Source organism: Rhinoraja longicauda, chromosome 9 (assembly GCF_053455715.1).
Source record: "Rhinoraja longicauda isolate Sanriku21f chromosome 9, sRhiLon1.1, whole genome shotgun sequence".
In the NCBI taxonomy this organism is placed as follows: Eukaryota; Metazoa; Chordata; class Chondrichthyes; order Rajiformes; family Arhynchobatidae; genus Rhinoraja; species Rhinoraja longicauda.
The window spans coordinates 38,969,674-38,990,661 of NC_135961.1; the positions used below are offsets into that span (position 1 = coordinate 38,969,674).

The window sequence follows — 20,988 nt, forward strand, 5'->3', positions numbered from 1 at the left end:
GAGAGGATATCGGCTCCCCCGCGCCGGGCAATCTGTCTCACATGTTAGACTGATAGTTCCACTTCCACTATTATCCTGCATTAACCTGGTCTATCTGTACACATTAGCAGCTGGTACTAGGAGTAATCATGCAATTATTACGTTTGGTGTCCTGCAATACAACTTCTTCTCCAGCTTGAAACCTGGTAAGAGAATATGCCATTTCTTTTCTGTCATTGTTTCCAACCTGCATCACGACTCCTGAATGTTATCCTGCAATATGCTCAGGGACAAAGACGTATAGTGTAAAATTATCTTACAACTTTCATACAAATCCTAGAGAGAGCGTAACTCCAACATGATGAGGGGAGAGAGTTGGGAAAAGTTAAATTGGTAGAAATATTAAACCTAATAATATTTTGGATAAACAAATAAGGAACTGCAGGTACTGGTTTTAAAAAAGCAAAGTTCTGGAGTGACTCAAAGGGTCAGGTAGCATCTCTGGAGGGCATAGATAAGTGAATATCTTTGAATGAATTTGCTTGCTTCCAGTTTAACAACAGTAATCTGTCCTGTAAAGTGCTTTGAACGCAGGTCAATTATTATAATAGGCAGAATTCTGACTACTGTTGGATTTGTTTTCCCTACAAATGGGGAGGACAAGTCACATTTTTAAAAATTATTTAACTTTGTTTTAATGTTTTTAATTTAAAATGCATTATTTTTATTACCTTTTATAATTCCTTACTTCAATTTTAATGACTTTAAATGTCTCTGAAACTATTAAAAACCACCCCAGTTTTTTTATAGCTGGCAAAGCCTTTCCAGCTTTCAAAGGTTGTCAGGTATGTTTTGGGATTCGAATATCCTCACTATGCCACTCAAGGTCTGGCTGCTGGTCAGAGTGTGTCCTGACTCCAGATAAAGAAGCTCAGAGACAGGAACTCAGCACCTGGATAAGCTAAGAGCAAACATGATGGTGTGATGCGAGACTATTCCAAGTAAGGAAGCTGGGCTGGTAATATTTGGAATGGAATATGGAATACTCTATTGTCACATGTGACAAGGCACATTGAAATTGTTTGCTTGCATACCCGAGGTATGCAAATAGTCGTCACATATGGCGCCAAGTCCCCCTTTGTTGTTCCCCACCTCCCTCTCACCCTTCCCCCTCCCTCACGGTGGTTCTCCCAAGCCGGGTCCTCCATTGTTCTTCCCCCTCCCTCACGGCGGTTCCCCCAAGCCGGGTCCTCCATTGTTCTTCCCCCTCCCTCACGGCGATCCCCCCATGCCGGGTCCTCCATTGTTCTTCCCCCTTCCCCCCTCAACATGGTTCCCCCACGCCCACATTGGGTCGATTCACGAGGCTTCATTGCCACCGCCGCGTGGCTCCGTCGGATATTTAAACTAGGTGCTGTGTTTCATACTGCAGAAGTCATTTAACTTAAAGCTATATTTCTCAGAATTTAGTAAGCCTGGCGCCTTAATGGAGGTAAGCCCTCACGGATCCAGTGGGTTTTATATATATATAGACAAGATGAGTACATATACCTCTTCCCACCCTGTCTCCTCAAGCAAGCTGTTGTAATCTCTTCCTGAAATATGGTCAGCTGACTTTCCCTTTGACTTTCGGAACCATGATCACTGGATTCGCATCTCCCAAATCTACATCCCCCGCAATCGCTGTGATTTCCAGAAGCAGTTGTGTGACGGACATTCAGGTTTGTACCTGCTTGTTAGGACATATTGTAATTCTATGGTTCTTGTTTTAAGGATAAAATACATTTGGATGTTAATTGAAAATATTCATGCAAACACTCTTCCTGTTAAGTTGGCGATAAACCTGGAAATGAATGGTAATGTTCCTTGTAATTTGAAGGTTTCTTCTCACACTGTTGTGATACTCAGACAGCCAACAGGTCTCCTTTAGGAATTGGAACTACTTCAGCTGAAAAAGGTTATACTACTTAAATAAGTGTTAGTGATAATAAGTTTGGACGTGTAAAGAAGATTAGTTTGGATAACTAGACCAAGCCTGCACCTGTTAAGACAATCACTGAAGGCATTGCAGATTTCCACTGCAGCAGGACAGAAGCTGACTGCTGGAAGTTTAAAAGTGCAATGTAATGTATTCAGTCATCTTTAACAGTGTCTGCAAATTACAGAGTAAAACAGATTTAATGTTTAAATTGAAAACCTTGGGGAGTCTGTACCCATTTTAAAATCAACAAAAAGTTTTACTTTGCATGGTTGGCAGAGAACAGAAATGCATTTATATCCCAAATGAACCTTTCAGATTTAACTCAAAGTTACCTTTTCAAGTCTCAAGGGCATATAGAAAATCCGTAGCAACTCCTTAAAAATGCCTCTTTTTACTACTGCTGCCAGTTGTATAAGTGAAAGACAGTGCTGTGTTTCCATAATATAATTCACAGCCTCAGAAACTCTCGAAATGCTATACAGCCAACATTTGAAGTGTGATCACAGTTAAATTGTAATTGTGGAAATGTGGCAGCCAATTTGCACATCGCAAAATAACAAATGCACTTGTGAATAAAATGACTGGATAATTTGTTTTCAATGCCAGTCGTAAGCTTTTTATCACAACACAGGTGATGATTCTCCTGTACCCTCTTGAAGTTAGTTGTTGTTCAAGTTAAAAATATTTAATTTCACTTTGCTTTTACTACAAATAAAACATGAAAAAGAATCTTTTAATCGAAAGGTTCGATTTGAGTGCATTTGATGTATTACTGAAAATAAAAATGCTTTAAGGCTTTTACCTGCATTTTCAGGATGTCTATTACTACCTTGGACTTCATTCCCTCGGATAACCGTAAGATCAGTAGAAAGTCTTGGAACCACAGATGTGCTGCGATCTAGTTGACTGAAGTGGACCATTTCGTTTTCATGATATTTAGAGCTTGAATCACCCACTGCTTGTCTAGTCGGTTGAGATGTGCACTGTACCACATGAACTGTGCTTTGCTGGACCAGATTGCAGTTCTACAGACAGATAAAGAGAACTAATCAGGGTTGTGAATGGACAGGGCAATAAATAAGCAATGAGATCCATCAATAGTAATGACCACTATCTTTTTTTATGTCAGTATCCAGAATAATTCAAACTGCCTATTCAACAATAATGTTGGAGCGTCTTCACATTGCAGCAGATAAAAATGAGGGCTCACCACTGCGATCTCAATGGGAATTAGCGGTGAGCAATAAATGGTGACTTATTCTGCACCATTCATGTGCAAAAAAATGAATAAATGAATAAGACTAACTTCATAGACAAATCTGATGGCATATCACTGTTTTCAACCACATGCACATGCTTTTAGCATGAAATAAATCATGAAGTGTCAGTCTTGAATCTAGCAGAATGTCTGTGAAATTAGGGCCTAGTATCTGAAAGGTGAACTTCCCTCTTTTGTTTTCAAAAAATCAAAACTTCTTTCTACTTTTTTTCCAACCAAGATAACGTAACCACATGGTCATCAATCAGTTTCAGGTTTAGCTGTGTCCTGAAAATGTAAGTTGTTTCTATACAGCTTTTACAAATTATCACTTGAAGACTTCCACTCCCTCTCATTCATGCATTCGAATACATGTAAGATTCAAACTCTGAATAGGACAGGTGTATGGACACATTTGAACTTTTACATCCAGCAAATACTTTCATGCAATCATAAGTAAAGAAGGAGACCATTCATTGCCTTTGTCAGCCCAATAAATGAATTGCCCAAATGCTCCAATGTTTCTGATTAATTTACCATTAGCTAACCAATTTTTCTCCTTTTCAAGGTTATATCCAAATCCCTTTTGAATTTCTTCATCCATTCTTTCTGAGTAAGCAGATCACAACAACTCACTGCACTTAAAAGCCTCAATCTGACCATTGTATTTTTTGGCAAGCATGACACAACTGGTTCATCTGCCAGTCTCCCTCCCCTTAATTCAAGCCCAGGTAATGAAGAGGTAACAAAGATGTAATTTGTCTAATCTACAAAAAAACATATAATGGACTTACTAAGAGGGAAAGAACAGGCAGAATTAGGAGTTAAGTAACTGAGAGGATTGTTAGCTGGTTTAAGATAGGAAGCAGAGTACAGGTGGTGTTTCAGAGTTGATGGTAAGTGTTGTCCCTCAGGGAAATCAACACTGTAGATAGAAGACTGCAACAAATTACATTAATTAATGTGAATGGATGTTTAATTGGGAAATTAATTTCAACTCAAGTAGATATAAAGTATTACATTTTGATAAGGAAATTATTTCATATATTATTTGGAAGATATGAATCTAAAAGAGTTGGAGAAACAAAGAGATCATGAGGTATAAATGGCAAATACAAAATACTGGAATCATTCAACAATATAATTCAAATAAAACATAAGAACTGAAAAGAACGTTTTACTTAATTTATACTGAACATTGCGACTGAATGAATGAATGAATGAATAAGTTTATTGGCCAAGTGTGTGCAGATGCAAGGAATGTGCCTTGGTGCTCCGCTCACAGATGACAACACAAACATACAGTTAATAATTAAGAATAAAGCATAAACACATCAAAACCATAAGGATACAACATTACAGTCTAAACATGTGGGTGAAAATAAACCAGAGCAAAAAAGAGACTACAGACTTTGGGTATTGAGTAGAACTACTGCTCGTGGAAAAATTGGACCATCAATGCCTGTGGCAGATTGTGTTTCTCAGCTGCCGCAGGAAGTACATCCTCTGTTGGGCCTTTTTGACTGTGGAGTCGATGGTGGCCCCCCATTTAAGGTCCCTGGAGATCATGGTTCCAAGGAACTTAAATGACTCCACAGATGTGACTTTCAAGCAGGCAGGGACAGTGCAGGTTTGCAGGGACTGGTTGAAAATGTCTATGTAGATCGGTGCCAGTTGTTCGGCACAGAGCTTGAGGGTAGAGGGGGAAACATTGTCCGGTCCTGGAGATTTCCGGCTTTTCTGTTTCCTGAATAGCTTCTCCACCTCCGCAATTTCTGATGTTGGGCAGTGGACGAGGGCCCAGTCTGGAGTCAGGCTGTGAGTATGTGCAAATTGGTGATTGCAAAGGGGTGGGGTATACTCTTTCAGGCTGGACAAAGTGGTCATGAACATGTTCTTGCCTTAAATTGAGGCTTTTGGAATTACAGAAGGTTTTTAAATTGGACACAGAGTGAACAAAACTAGATGAAGGTAAATCACATTTCAACTTCAGAAAGAACTACTTTGTCCAGAGACTGATGAGAATGGGAACAGAGGAGACAATCAGGCTGCAAATACATAAGGGGAAAGTATGAAAAGAAGAAGGGAATCAAATGTTATGCTGATTGGGTTAGGTAGAAAAGAGAAGAGGAGATACATGAAGAACAAATTACTTTGCTGAATGGTCACATTCTGAGCCGTAATTGTACCAGAATGCTTCATCGGTTAAACAATTGAATTAATTTTCGTTTTAACTACTCAAAGGAGAAAAAGGTTGGCTTCCCTTGTCTCTCCACCTGAAATTTCTCATCATTGATAACATTCTGCTAAATCTCATCTACACCTTCAAAAAGACCTTGATGACCTTCCTAAGCTGTTGTGCCAAGAAGTGAATCCAACTAGGTGGCCTGAAGCAAAATTTAGTATATTTATTTAAAAAGTCCATTTGTGATCATGGAGTGGGAGATTGCAACCTTCATGTGGTCCACCCTGTTTCGACTAATGCAATAAACCCGACGTGCACAATCTAATAGATGTAGTATTTTGGTGTCACTTTTGACAATGCCACTAGTGACCCATAACCCAAACGGCCCTGCTCAGGGCCAAAACTCCTGCAGCATCGGGAAATCTCTACGCATCTACCAGCTAAATGTGGAAGGAATGTCCAGGGCAAAGAATGAATACATCTCAAGATCTGCTAAGGACCTTAATGCTAATGTCCTCCTTCTACAAGAGAGGCACATTGCTGATATCTCATGTGCTTCCAAGCTCCGTATCTACGGCTTCAAGCTTGTTGCTGCTGTTTGCCACAAAAAATACGGCATTGCTACTTACTTGAGTTATGACCTACATGATTTCTGTGTTCTTGAGGAATCTTGCTCCAATGACATCTTCATTGCCACTGTGACGATTGGGGATATCACTGTCACAAATGTATATAAACCCTATAGAATCACATGGCCTGCCTCCATGCTACCCACTTTCCACCACCTAGAAGTGCATGCAGGGGACCTTAACAGCCATCACTCATCCTGGGGCTACTCAACCAACGATGAGAATGGGGAATTATTGGATACGTGGGCATCCAACAATGACCGCTACCTCCTCTATGATGCCAAACAATTAGGCACATTCCACTCAAGCAGATGGAGGAGGGACTACAACCCAGACCTCTGCTTCACATCGAAAACCGACGTCGGCCACCCCCTCCATGCCCTAAGATCTTTTCGCACTTCCCTCACAGCCAACATAGACCTGTTCTGATCCACATCGGTGGACATATCCCCATGATCTCATCCAAGCCTCTCCCACGCTGGAACTTCAGGAAAGCAGATTGGAAAGGTTTCCCACAAGAAATGGAGGAAAAGATCATGTCTTGAACCTGTCCCCAAGAACTAAGTCCTTCTGTACAATCCTGAAGGCTGCAGCAAAGAAGTACGTCCCTTGAGGCTTCCGCAAAAACTTCACTCCTTGCTGGCTCCTTGAATCAGAAGACCTCTTGAAGCAGTATGAGGCCACAGGTGACCCAGATACTGCCACAGAACTGCTAGATTACCTGGATGCAGCAAGACCACAGCGCTGGCAAGAGACTGTAGATGACTTGAACTTCACGCACTCCTGCAGGAAGGCATGGACTCTCCTTCGCCATCTTGGTTCAGCTGCCCCTGCCTGGTACAACCCCCACAAGGTGTCAGCAAATGCTGTAGCTTCTCGCCTGCTGGCAAACTCGAAGGTCGCCACTTCCAAAGAAGCCCGACAAGAAGTGAGATGGAGCTTGACAAACTCCATCTCTTCTTCACCTTCATCCTCAAGCCGCCTTTCTAATCCATACACTCCAGTTGATGTAGACAAAGGCCTGTCCTCTACTAAAGCTGGGAAAGCAGCAGGAGTTGATGGGATTTACCCGGAATTTCTGAAGAACCTTGGCCTCCAAGGACGCAACTGGCTGGCTGCTTTTTTCACGCATGTCCATTGTGGAGGAATTATCCCTAAGGCCTGGAGAGAGTCTAAGGTCATCGCCATCCTCAAGCCTGGGAAATCTGCTGATGATCCAGCTAGTCACCAACCCATCTCTCTCTTGTGTACATCCTACAAGCTGTTTGAGCGCCTCCTGCTTGCTAGGATTCTCCATTGGTAGAACCTGGTCTGCCCAGAGAGCAAGTTGGCTTTAGACCTGGTAGAAGCTGCGCAGATCAAGTCCTTGCCCTCACTACCAATGTAGAGGCTGGCTTCCAACGTGTCCTGAAAACTGGTGTTGCCCTCATCGATCTGTCATCAGCTTATGACACCATGTGGAGACATGGTCTGTTGCTGAAAACTTCCAGAATCTTGAAGTGCCAAACCAACCATGCGCGCCCTCTCATCCATCCTCAGCAACCGTAGATTTAGAGTCTCGCTTGGGTCCAGACCAGCTCTGTGAGGACCCTGTATGATGGCCTCCCCTAGGGCTCTGTCCTAGTTCCCCTACTGTTCAACATAGATATGAGTGACATGCCAACTACCTCGTGCAGATTACCTTGCCCTTGCCTACCAGGGAGCTGCCCTTGAGGATATCAGCAGAGTGCTAACCCAAGACTTGAAAGGGATGGAGGCGTACTTCACCTTCTGGTGACTTCTCCCCAACCCATATAAGACCACTGTCACTGCCTTTCACCTCAGCAATTGGCTCGCCAATGCAAAGCTCCGAGTGTCCTTTTGTGGTAAGCCGGTGAAGAATGAGGAATTCCCCAAGTACCTCGGAGTCACCCTGGATCGCACCCTCACCTATCGTGAACACCTGAAGAGGGTGGCTGATAAATGGAAACCAAGGGTCAACATCAAAGGGAAACTTGCAGGCAACAGCTGGGGATCCAATGCACATACCCTTCAAGCTTAGCCCTAGTCTACTCAACAGCCGAGTTTTGCTCAACAGCTTAGGCTAATTGCTGCCACATCAAACGAGTTGACTGTCCTTAACTCTGCAATGCGGGTCATCACAGGGACGCTTAAGTCAACACCTTTGCAGTGTCTCCCTGTCCTCTCTCACATCGCCCCTCCCAACATACGCAGAAGGGAGAGGATGCTGAAAGATTGGTGCACCATCGAGGCTAACCCTGACCTTCCCATCCATGCTGATTTGAACAATCTGCCCAACATGTGCCTGAAGTCCCGCGAACCCTTCATCCAAATCTCTGGAAGACTTTGACCCCCAAGACTGAGTGATGCAGAGCCTGGAAAGATACCAACACCAACAAAGGAGAGGTCATCACAGATGCCACAGTGAAACCACCAGGATTTGACCTCCATTGCAAGTGATGGCTAACGCTGAACAGGATCCGCACCCTCTATGCAAGAACAGCCCATCACCTGCACAAGTGGGGGATGACAGACAGCCCTGCTTGCGACTGCGGATATCCAGACCAGACCATCCCACACGTCATGAATGACTGCTCACTGAGGCTTTTCCCTGGTGGCATCAGGGCCATCCACCCAACAACTGATGCTGTCCTGGCCTGGATGTCTACCCTTGATCTACAAATTTAGGCTGTGCACGCCATACGCAAGAAGAAGGAGAAGATTTGAGATCCTAGGAGTTTAGAAAATAGCAGAAGAATTCTTTACAGTATTCATAGTTATCTTTAAGAAACATCCAGTTATATGTATAAAGCTTTTAATATACTAAAACATCACAACAATGTTTTTCTTGTTCTTTGTGGGAGCTTGACGTAGGCATGATGGTTGCCATGCTTTTGAGATCACAAGAATGATTACATTTGAAAAATACTCCATTGGTTATTAAGTACTCTGAGTCATTCTGAGATTGAGATAGGTCCAATAACATTTGTTATGGGGCTATAAATTCAGGTGGGAGTCTGAATTACCTAACAGAAAGGCCCAAGAAAGATTTTGACTTTGCTGCCACTGATGGAGAGCACCAGCAGTAATACTACGCGTAACTCTTACAACAACAGAAATAACAGACACCACACCATATCATAACACAACATATGCGTAAGGGATGATGCCATCCAAGTCTACAAAATGGAGATACATCTTTTTACTTGATCAATATCATGAATGATGCTTTTAAAAGGTGTGACAACTAAAAAATGCAGCCCATTTTAAAATAGAAAGTTTAAGAAAATAGGTTTTTAAAGATAAAAATATTTCATTACCGAAGCAAATATACCAGTATATGTGCTTTATTTGCATCACTCACTACTGCCCTATATTCTCTGTAAAAATAAGACGACATATCTTTCAGGAACACGTTTATAGTATGAAAATAAACTATTTTAGATTGATATATACGTTATTCAAGGAAATTGTATATATAAATATGGACTGTTCAAGTCAACATTTTATAACAAGTAGTGATGCTCCATTATTTTAAAACATCATAAATTATTCTCCATTTACAAACTTAAAAGCAAATAGTTCATCGGGTTTAAACATAAATTTTAACTAATTTGTGTGCCTGGCAAGTTGTAAGCAGCAGATTTCAATCTTCTTACATTATTTGTGAGTAAATTGACATCGTTTTTTCTGATTGTATGAACGTGTTTGTTCATTTGTTCTAAAACAGTGTACATCCGAGGGAAAACATGTTTACTGCTCACTGACTAATTTTCACCAGTTTCTATTTTCGTCTCAAATTGAACAGTAAAAGATTTCACCAAAGCTTTTTGTTACAAGTGAAATGGAAGTTTTGAACACTTTTGATCCTACAATTTCCTTTTCCATTACAGCAATGTGACAATAATGGTAGGTTATGAATATTTTGATTAAAATCATGGTGATATGACTTTATTTGATCACTTGACAGGCACAATCTCATTTCTCTTATTAGTTCTGTATTAATATTTTCCAGTGTGTGCTAAAACACTTCATAAATCTTTTATCAAAAGCAATTCAGTTGTAATTCTCTCATTCTCAGAAGGTACCTTTTGCTGGTGAATGGTGCAGGAATATCATTTTACACACTACATTATAGCTTCAACTCTATCGATCAGAAGCAACAGGATTTAACAAAAATATGCTCTTGCTCTGAAGAACCACAAACCAAGAGAAACACATATAATTATCCCAGAGTGCCTGTTACTGTGACAAACATAGTGGTAGCCAGAGACATTCTGTCATAACGAAATGAAAAGTTGAAATCAGAGAATGCATGATAGATTAATTCATGTTCTCTTTTCTTTCAATGTCCATCAAATCTTCTGCTGTCTGAATCACATGCCTTGTTGTGCTGTTGTATTTCTTCAGTCATTGTACGTTCTCATGATAAAACAGAAAATTGGAAATGTAGTAAATGCACAACCAGAAAAAGAAAATAAACTCATATTTTGAGTTCAGGAAGAGCTCTGATAAAGGACATGAAAATTATACATCGTTCATTCCCCTTCATACATGGTGTAAACAGTTTAATTACATGAGGACTGGCATAAAGTCATAGAGCCATACAGCAAGGAAACAGACCCTTCAACCCACCTTGTCCATGGCAATCAAATTGGCATTCTGGGCTTCACTAATTTGCCTGCATTTGGCCCATTGCCCTCTAAACCCTGCTTATCCATATATCCATCCAAATGTATTTTAAATGTAATTGTATCAGCTTCAATGGCTCATTCCAGATACAAACTACTCTCTGTAAAATTGCCCTTGTAGTCTCTCTTAAATCTCTCTCCTCTCACCATAAACCTAAGTCCTCTAGTTTAAGATTTCTCTACCCGAGGAAAAAGAGTGTTCCTTTTATCCAAGCCCCTCATGATCTTGTACATCTCAGTAACGTCACCCCCTCAGCTTCCTACCCTCCAAAGAAAAAGGTCCTGACCTCTCTGAGAAAGAGAACACTCTTTCAGATTATATTTTTAGGTGATGTCATCTAAAATCTAGAAGAAGGATTGTCATTTCATTGAAACCTGTAAGACTGGAAATTTGATGGCATAGTAAATATTTTTATGCATCATGGGTCATATTTTGAAGCACAGAATTAATCATGGATACATGTGAACAAAGCATGCAGAAACAATGTCAGTCATTTTGTATTGCCATGTCAATTCATGTCATATATATTCATATGAAAAGGAATAAGGGGGTTCAACAGGAAAATGGAGCTGAGGCCAAAGATCAACTGTGATTTTGAGAAAAGGTGGTGCAGGTTTGAGGGCTGCATGCCAACTTGTGCTCCTATTTCTCATGTCCTTGTGAAGTAATCAAGTACTAATCTATCCAACCTATTTGACCTTCATTATCCACTAGACGAGATCTATGGTCCAGATGTTTATTAAACTCTTCTTTTACTAATAGTTATAATGCAATATTAATTTGTCAAATGTAAATAGTCAGAGATTCATTAGCTCATGCTATGAAAATTGTTGCCAATTATCACCTTTAATACCACACCAATTTTTTCTAGGATTTGCTGTTCTGTACCAATGAGACTTGTTTTATATGGATTATGTATGATTATTCTCCTTTTAAATCAGAGCTTTGAATTCAGTTCAATGAAACCAAGCTGATAGAACTGAAGCATTCCCTCTCTTTAAGAATCCAAAAGGGAATGAATTTAGATTACCTCAGTCCAAGTCACAGTGGCAATGAATCCATAGTTCAAATCTGTCAATAAGTCTGCACCAATTGGGATATTTCACACGAATGGCTCGTAATGATTGTGTGGCAGACAAGATCTTTACCTTACCCAGGCTGTGCTGAGGAAATAAAGGGCAATTATAGCTTGACCTTGCTATACTGCTATCTGATGGAGACAGACTGGTTTCCAACTACACTAAATATAGAACACATCACTCAGCTCTTCCGAACATTCAAAATTATTTCTGTCACTTCCACCATTGCACCTTTCAATTATTTTTTATTTGCACAGTCGCCACTGAAAGAGTCTCTGCCTACAGAGATAGTGTGTACTAGAAACAGAAACTAGGCTTCTCCTAGAAATTATTTTCTAATCTAATCTCATGTATGTTAATTATGTAATCTATTTTTATATACTGGTTCATTGTTGCCAAATATGTTGTGTTGCATTGATTATTCTTGGCCTGCTAAATAGTTTTCCTGTATTTTTTTAATTTCAGGAACATTCCAGAGACAAAAAAGATTGAATGAGCAATTTAAATTAAGTCATAGAAAGTGTAGATGTTGAAATCTTGAGCAAAACACAAAGTGCTGGAGGAACTCCATGGATCAGGCAGCATCTGTGGTGGGATTGGACAGCCAATGTCTCGGGTCACGTCTCTTCTTAAGATTTCTGGTTAATTGCTGATGTGTGTGGTCATGCATCATGTTGTTCCTCAAGGGTCAGGTGTCATTGGGGGATTGGAACTTTATTTCAGAGAGATAGTTGCCGGTGATGTGGGATAGCTGTGAGGTATGGGCTTGAGCTGCAACACGAAGCATGTAAGACTCCATGGAGTACATGGATGATCGACACGAATCCTGATCTTATCGGAAATATTGGATCGATTGAAGGCTGGGTGAATTGAGCAGTGCCTCAGAAATACAAATGACAGAAGGTATAGTTTATAATTTTGCCCCATAATCATTTGTGTAACCTCTCCAGTAGTATGAGTTCATGGAAATAGTGTTCCATAATTTCCTGTCTCCAAACACCCTATCCACTCAAACAGACCATTTTACACTTCAAATATTTCTTCAACACAAAATCTTTAAAAAAATTAAGTCAAATGAAATACGATTTTCTTTATACTTCTTTAATAGTCGAACATAACAAAACAAAGCAAATAGGCCATTCGGCTCACAATATATTGATTAGTATGGGTGTCAAGGGTTATGGGAGAAGGCAGGAGAATGGGGTTCAGAGGGAAAGATAGATCAGCCATAATTGTATGGCAGAGTAGATTTGATGGGCCGAATGGCCTAATTCTGCTCCGACAATTTATGAACCTATGAATATCTGTGCTGAACATGATGCCAAGCTAAACTAGTTTCATCTGCCGACACATGATCCATATCCCTCCATTCTCTGCATATCTATGTGCCTATCTAAAAGCCTCTTAAACGACACTATTGTATCTGCCCCCTTGTTAGATTCACCACCCCCTGTAAAAACTTGCCCCACACATCTCCTTTAAACATTATCTTTTTCACGTTAAAGCTGTGCCCACTATTCTTTGGCATTAAATTGTAGCTATTTCCAAGAGATAATTTTTTAATTGCTGGAAACTCCAGGACAATCCTGGAGGGATGGCAACCCTGATTGCCAATAGTATATGTTTTCAAGTATTAAAAGAATAAGGATTGTCATGGTACAATTTACTGCCAGGTAAAACTGCACTCTCACACCACAGAGTGAAAGTAAACCAGCATGATCACTTCCAGCAGTAGTTGAATGCAGCATTTCTGAGTCTGCTTTTTCAGAATGATTAAATCCAAGTAGTTTTTGCTTGGATGTCAACTACCTCGTGACAATTTTTAAACATGGTGCACCAATGCTGTAACACTCTTCCCTCTATCAACATTACCAAAACAGATTATTTATTCACAAATTAGTTTTCATTTCTGAGAACTCACCAAGGGCAATTTAGGTTTCCGAGTGCTTGTGTGCAAATTAGGTGGTCCTGGCAGCTATGTTAGACAACTGCAGATTAAGCCAAAACTATTCTGCAGTATCAAAAGATTTCGGGCTGTCTTAAGGATACAACAATTCAACTTCTTTTTTACAGGTTACCTTTTTTTCTTGCCACCCATTTAAATTTGTGAATTGATTCATGTTGTGCCCTATTCATATACATCCATCCATCCATCCATCCGTCCGTCCATCCACATCTCCATCCATCCACCCACCCATCCACCCATCCATCCATCCATCCATCCATCCATCCATCCATCCATCCATCCATCCATCCATCCATCCATCCATCCATCCATCTTTAAAACTCTGTATGAATGTTTGTGTGTATGTGTGTTTGACCACAGCATAACTTTTATGGTTTGCACAGCCAAAACGGTACACCATAGCGCCACAATATTTGCACCATCTTACTCACCATTATCCTGCCCATAATATGTAACAACTTTCATTCAAATTGAAGCTATATTTTTAAAGCTACAGAGATTTTAAAGTTAAAATTTTTCATTTCTAAACCATTTCTTCGAGGTCTTCAGAGTGTGATGCCACAATGGGACCCGTGCTCCTGTGAGAGATGAGCTCGCGCTCCCCCTCCCCCCCCACCCCCGCCGCTATTCAACGTCTTACGTCACAATGCCACCCGCACGTCTTCAAGAGATCAGCTTGCTCTTGCCCCCCCCCAGACCTTAAACTAATGCGCTCCTGACCCCCCCCCCCCCCACTCCCGGACCTTTAACTAATGCGCCCCCCCCCCCCCCCCCCCCACCCCCCCGAACTTTTACTAATGCGCTCCCCCCCTCCCCAGGACCTTTAACTAATGCGCTTCCCCCCCCACGGACCTCTAACTAATGCACTCCTGCCCCCCCCCCCCACAGACCTTTAACTAATGCGCTCCTGCCCCCCCCCCCAGTCCTTTAACTAATGCGCCCCCCCCCCCCCCCCCCTCCGGACCTTTAACTAATGCGCTCCCTCCGCTGGACCTTTAACTAATGCGCTCCCCCCGCCCGGAGTACCGCCACCCTTCCTGGCATGCCTCGCGCCTGACATTCCTCAGATCGGGCCGCGCTGACCGCCGGGAGGTGTAGTCGCCTCTCCCGCTCCGAGAGAGGGGGGCACCCGTCCAATTGACGGCAGTGCTGAGGGGGGATGGAGTGGGTGAGGGTGGATGAGGTGGGGAGGGGGAGGAGGAGGGGGGATGGACTGGGTGAAGGGGATGGAGCAATGGGACCCACACAATTGGTCCGCGTCCCACGTGGGAGGAGCGCCGCCGCCCTTATTTGTTCAACAGGGGTTGTTCCCGCTCAAAGCCCCCGCTGCTGCTGAACTGTCCAGGTCCCGCTGAGACGTCCAGCTTTGGCTACTGCTGTGCAATATAAGACAAGCTTTATTTGCATAAATATTTTATTTAAAGGAAATCGGTTTGTTTAAACATAAAGTTCATTTAATTTTTCCTCATTTACATTTGTTTTTTTTACTTGATACTTCGGGGAGGCTTTCTTTAGTTGGGGAGGTTTGCCGTTTTGTCCTCTAAAAAAGATTTGTCTTTTTAATATTACTTACATTTCATTTTTCCCCATTTCCGATTGTTTTATTTCTATTTCATACTTCGGGGAGCGTTTTTTTTAGTTCGGGAAGCTTGCCTTTTTCTGTTCAGCTCCGACTTCGCACTCGACGCCCCATTGGTCGGTGTACCACGTGAGGGAGCAAAATAAAATGCCGCTTTCATTTACATTCCTTTCATTTTCAAAGAAAAACTTCATTTCAAAAAGCATTGATTTAATTTTTGTCAAAAAAGGACGTTCTCACCGCATTATTTCACTTTCTTTTAGAAAACAATTTAAAGAAAAAAACGCTTTGTTTTTTAAACATAAAATTAATTTCATTTTTCCTCATTTAGATTTGTTTCATTTTTAAAAAACGCTCACCCTATCTATTCCCTGAATCCTCCCCTCCTCCAACCCCCCATTCACCCAATTCATCCCCCCCGAACCCCATTTAAAACTCCCCCAAACTTCCACTGCATTGGTCTAACACCCTCCCCTTACTCAGCCACTCCACCCCCCCACTCACGCACTCCATTCCCACCTCACCCTCCCCACTCACGCACTCCATTCCCGCCTCACCCCCCCCTCACTCACGCACTCCATTCCCACCTCACCCCCCCCCCCCCCCACTCACGCGCTCCATTCCCACCTCTGTCGGTGTGTGTGTGTGTTTGTGCACACCATGACTGTAGTGCTTTGCACAGCCAAAACGGTACACCATAGCGCCACAAATTTTGCACCACGTTACTCACCATTATCCTGGGCATATCATGTATCATGTAGGGGGGGAGTGGGGGGAGGAGGGGGAGAGTGGGGGGAGGAGGGGGAGAGTGGGGGTGGGGTAGGGGGGGTTCGGGGAGGAGGGGGCGAGTGGGGGGAGGAGTGGGGGTGGGGGGAGGAGGGGGTGGGGGGGGGAGACAGTGGGAACAGTGAGGGTGGGGGGGAAGGGGGACAGTGGAGGGCAGGAGAGAGTGGGGGTGGGGAGGAGAGGGAAAGGGGGGAATATGGCTCACTCAATGACGACACCCTCTCCCCTTCCCTGTCCCCCCTCTACGAGGAATGGGCCCAACGGGTCCACTTGGTCTAGTTTAAGATAAATTTGGAATCATTTTCAGTATGAATTTCAATAATTATCTCTTACAAAGGACAAAAGCTTATTTGATTCGAGGATTTCCTCTTTCCTTTACATCGAATTTTAAATTAAAATATGAGACTGTTGTTTACTATCTTGTAATTTGGGAACTAGTGGGGTTTTTATTTTGTTTCAAATCAGCAGAAATTGTATCCTGCTAGCTGCAGAAGGTTAAGTCGTTCGTTTCCAGTTGTAAAGCTGCTTAATTTGCATTATTAGATCTAATGTTCCATTTTATGCCATAATGTAGTTCTGACAGTAAATTAGGATGTGAAATTATAGCAAATCACCAGTCATTGCTTATACAATAAATCTTACTAATGACAAACAGTTTTTATCCAAAGAGTTTAACATTCACAGGGACTGGCAGCTTAATGTTCCATGTTCAGGTGCTGCAGGAGAGATAGAGGTGGGGATAAAAAAGAGGGTAGACACAAAAAGCTGGAGTCACTCAGCGGGACAGGCAGCATCTCTGGAGAGAAGGAATGGATGACGTTTCCCAGGAAATGTTACACATTCCTTCTCTCCAGAGATCTGCCTGTCCTGCTTACTCCAGCTTTTTGTGTCTATCTTCGGTTTAAATCAGCATCTGCCGTTCCTTCCCACACAAAGAGAAGAGGGTGTTGCTTTATCGAATAAGGAGAATGTCACGGCAATAGTCTGGGCTAATATTGCTGAGTGTTTGTCCAGTGAGGCTATATGGGTAGCATTGAGAATTAAAAGAGGATGATCATCTTGTTGGGAATGTACTATAGGCCCCCAAATAGTCAACGGGTATTCGAAGAACAAATATGCCAGGAGATTGTAGACTGTTGCAAGACTAATAGACAATAGACAATAGGTGCAGGAGTAGGCCATTCGGCCCTTCAAACCACCACCGCCATTCACCGTGATCATGGCTGATCATGCACAATCAGTACCCTGTTCCTGCCTTCTCTCCATATCCCCTGACTCCGCTATCATTAAGAGTTCTATCTAACTCTCTCTTGAAAGCATCCAGAGAATTGGCCTCCACTGCCTTCTGAGGCAGAGAATTCCACAGCTTCACAACTCTCTGACTGAAAAAGTTCCTCCTCATCTCCATTCTAAATGGCCTACCCCTTATTCTTAAACTGTGGCCCCTGGTTCGGGACTCCCCCAACATCGTGAACATGTTTCCTCTAGCCTGCCCAATCCCTTAATAATCTTATATGTTTCAATAAGATTCCCTCTCATCCTTCTAAATTCCAGAGTATACAAGCTCAGTCGCTCCAGTCTTTCAACGTATGACAGTCCCGCCATTCCAGGAATTAACCTCGTGAACCTATGCTGCATTCCTTCAATAGCAAGAATGTCCTTCCTCAAGTTTGGAGACCAAAACTGCACACAATACTCCAGGTGTGGTCTCACTAGGGCCCTGTACAACTGCAGAAGGACCTTTATGCTCCTATACTCAACTCACCTTGTTATGAAGGCCAACATTCCATTGGCTTTCTTCACTGCCTGCTGTACCTGCATGCTTCCTTTCAGTGACTGATGCACTAGGACACCCAGATCTCATTGTACTTCCCCTTTTCCTAACTTGACACCATTCAGATAATAATCTGCCTTCCTGTTCTTACCACTAAAGTGGATAACCTCATATTGATCCACATTAAACTGCATCTGCCATGCATCCGCCCACTCACACAACCTGTCCAAGTTACCCTGCAGCCTCATAGCATTTTCCTTACAGTTCACACTGCCACCCAGCTTTGTATCATCTGCAAATTTGTTAATGTTACTTTTAATCCTTTCATCCAAGTCATTAATGTTGTAAATAGCTGCGGTCCCAGCACCGAGCCTTGCGGTACCCCACTAGTCACTGCCTGCCATTCTGAAAGGGACCCATTTATGCCCACTCTTTGCTTTCTGTCTGCCAACCAATTTTATATCCATGTCAGTACCCTACCCCCAATACCATGTACTCTAATTTTGCCCACTAATCTCCTATGTGGGACCTTGTCGAAGGCTTTCTGAAAGTCCAGGTACACTACATCCACCGGCTCTTCCCTGTCTATTTTCCTAGTTACATCCTCAAAAAAGTCCAGAAGATTAGTCAAGCATGATTTCCCCTTCGTATATCCATACTGACTCGGAACGATCCTGTAACGGCTATCCAAATGCTCCGCAATTTCATCTTTTATAATTGACTCCGGCGGAATAAGGTTGTCATAGTGGGGGATTTTAACTTTCCCAATATAGGGACTGCTGCCATAGTGCAATGAGCTTAGACAGGGTGGAATTTGTCATATGTGTTCAGGATAGTTTCCTCAGGCAGTATATAGAGAGCCCTACATGGTAGGGGGCAAAGCTTGATCTACTCTTAGAATGTAGGGAAGGGCAAGTGACGGAAGTGTTTGTGGGCGAGCCTTTTGCGACCAGCAACCACTGCTCCATTAGCTTTAAAATAGTTATGGATCTACTTCTTCTTTCGTGTCCATCATCTATGTTTCAAATGTTACATCACTGTCATCGTCCGTCCTGAAACGGGCGCAAGCTTCCGGTGACAATCAAGTGGGAGCCATCACTTGTATAATAAATGATGGTGGTAGCAGAATTAGCTCAGGACACTTCCAGTTTCCAGCTCCGCGACATGGACGCTTCTGCTGTGGGGCCAGTTATGGATAAAGACAGGGCAAGTCCACAAGTTAAAATTCTGAATTGACACAAGGTCAATTCTGATGGTATAATGTAATAAAAAGGAATAGCAAATGCTAACATACCAAAGATAGACACAAAATTCAGGAGTAACTCAACAGGTCAAGCCGGATCTCTGGAGGAATTGGATAGTGGATGTTTTGGGTCAAGGCCCTTCTTCAGACTGATTGGGGTGGGGAGGAACTAGAAGCAAGAAAAGACCAGGATAAATCAAGGCCAGCAACGGATGACCTTGGGAAAGGAAGTTTCCTTATAGGCCGATTGTTGGCTAGGGACGGTGTGCTCCTAAGAATGATATATAGCTGTGAACTATGGAACTGGCTAATCAACCTTTAGTGGAGGAAGGGAGGGGGGACAAAGAAAGGTGGAGAGATCGAGGGGAGGGGGCAGGGGAGTGTTTTCAGGAGTTACCTAAAAATAGAAAATTCACGTTCATACTGTTGGGTTGTACAACCCAAGCAAAATATGAGGTGCTGTTCTTTTGTGTGTGGCCTCTCTCTGGCAATGGAGGAGACCCAGAACAGAAAGGTCAGTATCGGAATGGGAAGGGGAGTTAAAATGGTTAGCAACTGGAAGATCACGTAGCCTTGGCAGACCGAGCGCAAGTGTTCAGCAAAATGGTTGCCGGGTCTATGTTTTGTCTCACCAATATACAGGAGTCCACATCGGGAACAGTAAATGAGATTAGAGGAGATGCATGTGAACCTCTGTCTCACCTGGAAGGACTGTTGGAATCCCTGGTTGGAGTTGAGGGAGGAGGAAGAAGGACAGATGTTACATCTCCTGTGGTTACAGGAGCAAGAACCAGGGGAGGTGTGTTTTGGGTGGGAAGGATGGGCGACCTAAAGGGTTGCTGAGGGAATGGTCTCTGCAGAAGGAAGAATGGGGTGTTGTTGTTAGTGGTGGGATCGCTTTGGAGGTGACGGAAATCTTGGAGGATGATGTGTACGATGCAGAAAACCTAGGTTTTCCATACAAGGACATCCAAGATTCTTTAGTGAACAAGATTTCCCCCTTCTGTTACAGATGGGTCCGCCACCTATCTCCTCTGTGTCCCACAGTTCTGCTCTTACTCCCGCTCTCCCCAGATGCAACAAAGACAGAGTTTCCCTGGTCCTCACCTGTCACCCCACCAGCCTCGGCATCCAACACATCATCCTCCGACATTTCCGTCACCTCCAACGAGTTGCTTCAAGGTGTAAGTAATTGATATCTGATACCGTCTCAATGTTCCGTCATGTGAAGAACATGAATTGTTATGGAAATGTCAGCCTGAACATTCTCTATTCTGGACTTCTGAACATTTTACGAAGAGAGAAAATCTTGAAATAAGAAAATATGTTCTGCAGTCTAGAATTGTCATTTTTACTTAACTTTAATGAGATCTCTTTCGGGAATGTGTTTGACGTTGACATAAAACTGTTGCTGAAATGAAAGCACTGCTGCATGGAAAACTGAGAAAAGGTAATATTAATCAACTTCTGATTTGGTTTTTGTCCATTTCTTGACTGGTAAAGTATGTTATTTAATTCTCCATATGAAATACATGTCAACTAATACCATATTATCTAATAAGATAAAAACACAGTTTTCTTCCCCTTACTCTCCTGAGTACACTTCAACCCAAACGAGAATTCTGTGGGAGTTGTCTAACTTCTGGGTATGCATTATTCATTTTCCATATAAGTGTCTTTCTGTTCATTGGGTATTATCTTCATCCATGAAAAGAATCACCTCCTAACCCACATCAATGAGTGGCCATCCATTTGCTAATCATAGATACCACTTCTTAAATTTCTGCTGATATGGACAGTAAAACCAAGTCATAGTGTCATACAGCATGGAAACAAG

General features: G+C 42.5%; 1 protein-coding gene across 2 annotated transcripts in view; it reads right to left on the reverse strand.

Annotated features, from left to right (window-relative positions):
* Positions 1-20,988, reverse strand: part of prkn (parkin RBR E3 ubiquitin protein ligase) — a 605,665-nt gene that overhangs the window by 408,506 nt on the left and 176,171 nt on the right. For both annotated transcript variants that reach the window (XM_078405212.1, XM_078405213.1), the window contains exon 3: positions 2,763-2,985. In XM_078405212.1, the coding sequence (XP_078261338.1) occupies positions 2,763-2,985 (223 nt within the window). The remainder of the gene's footprint in view (positions 1-2,762; positions 2,986-20,988) is intronic.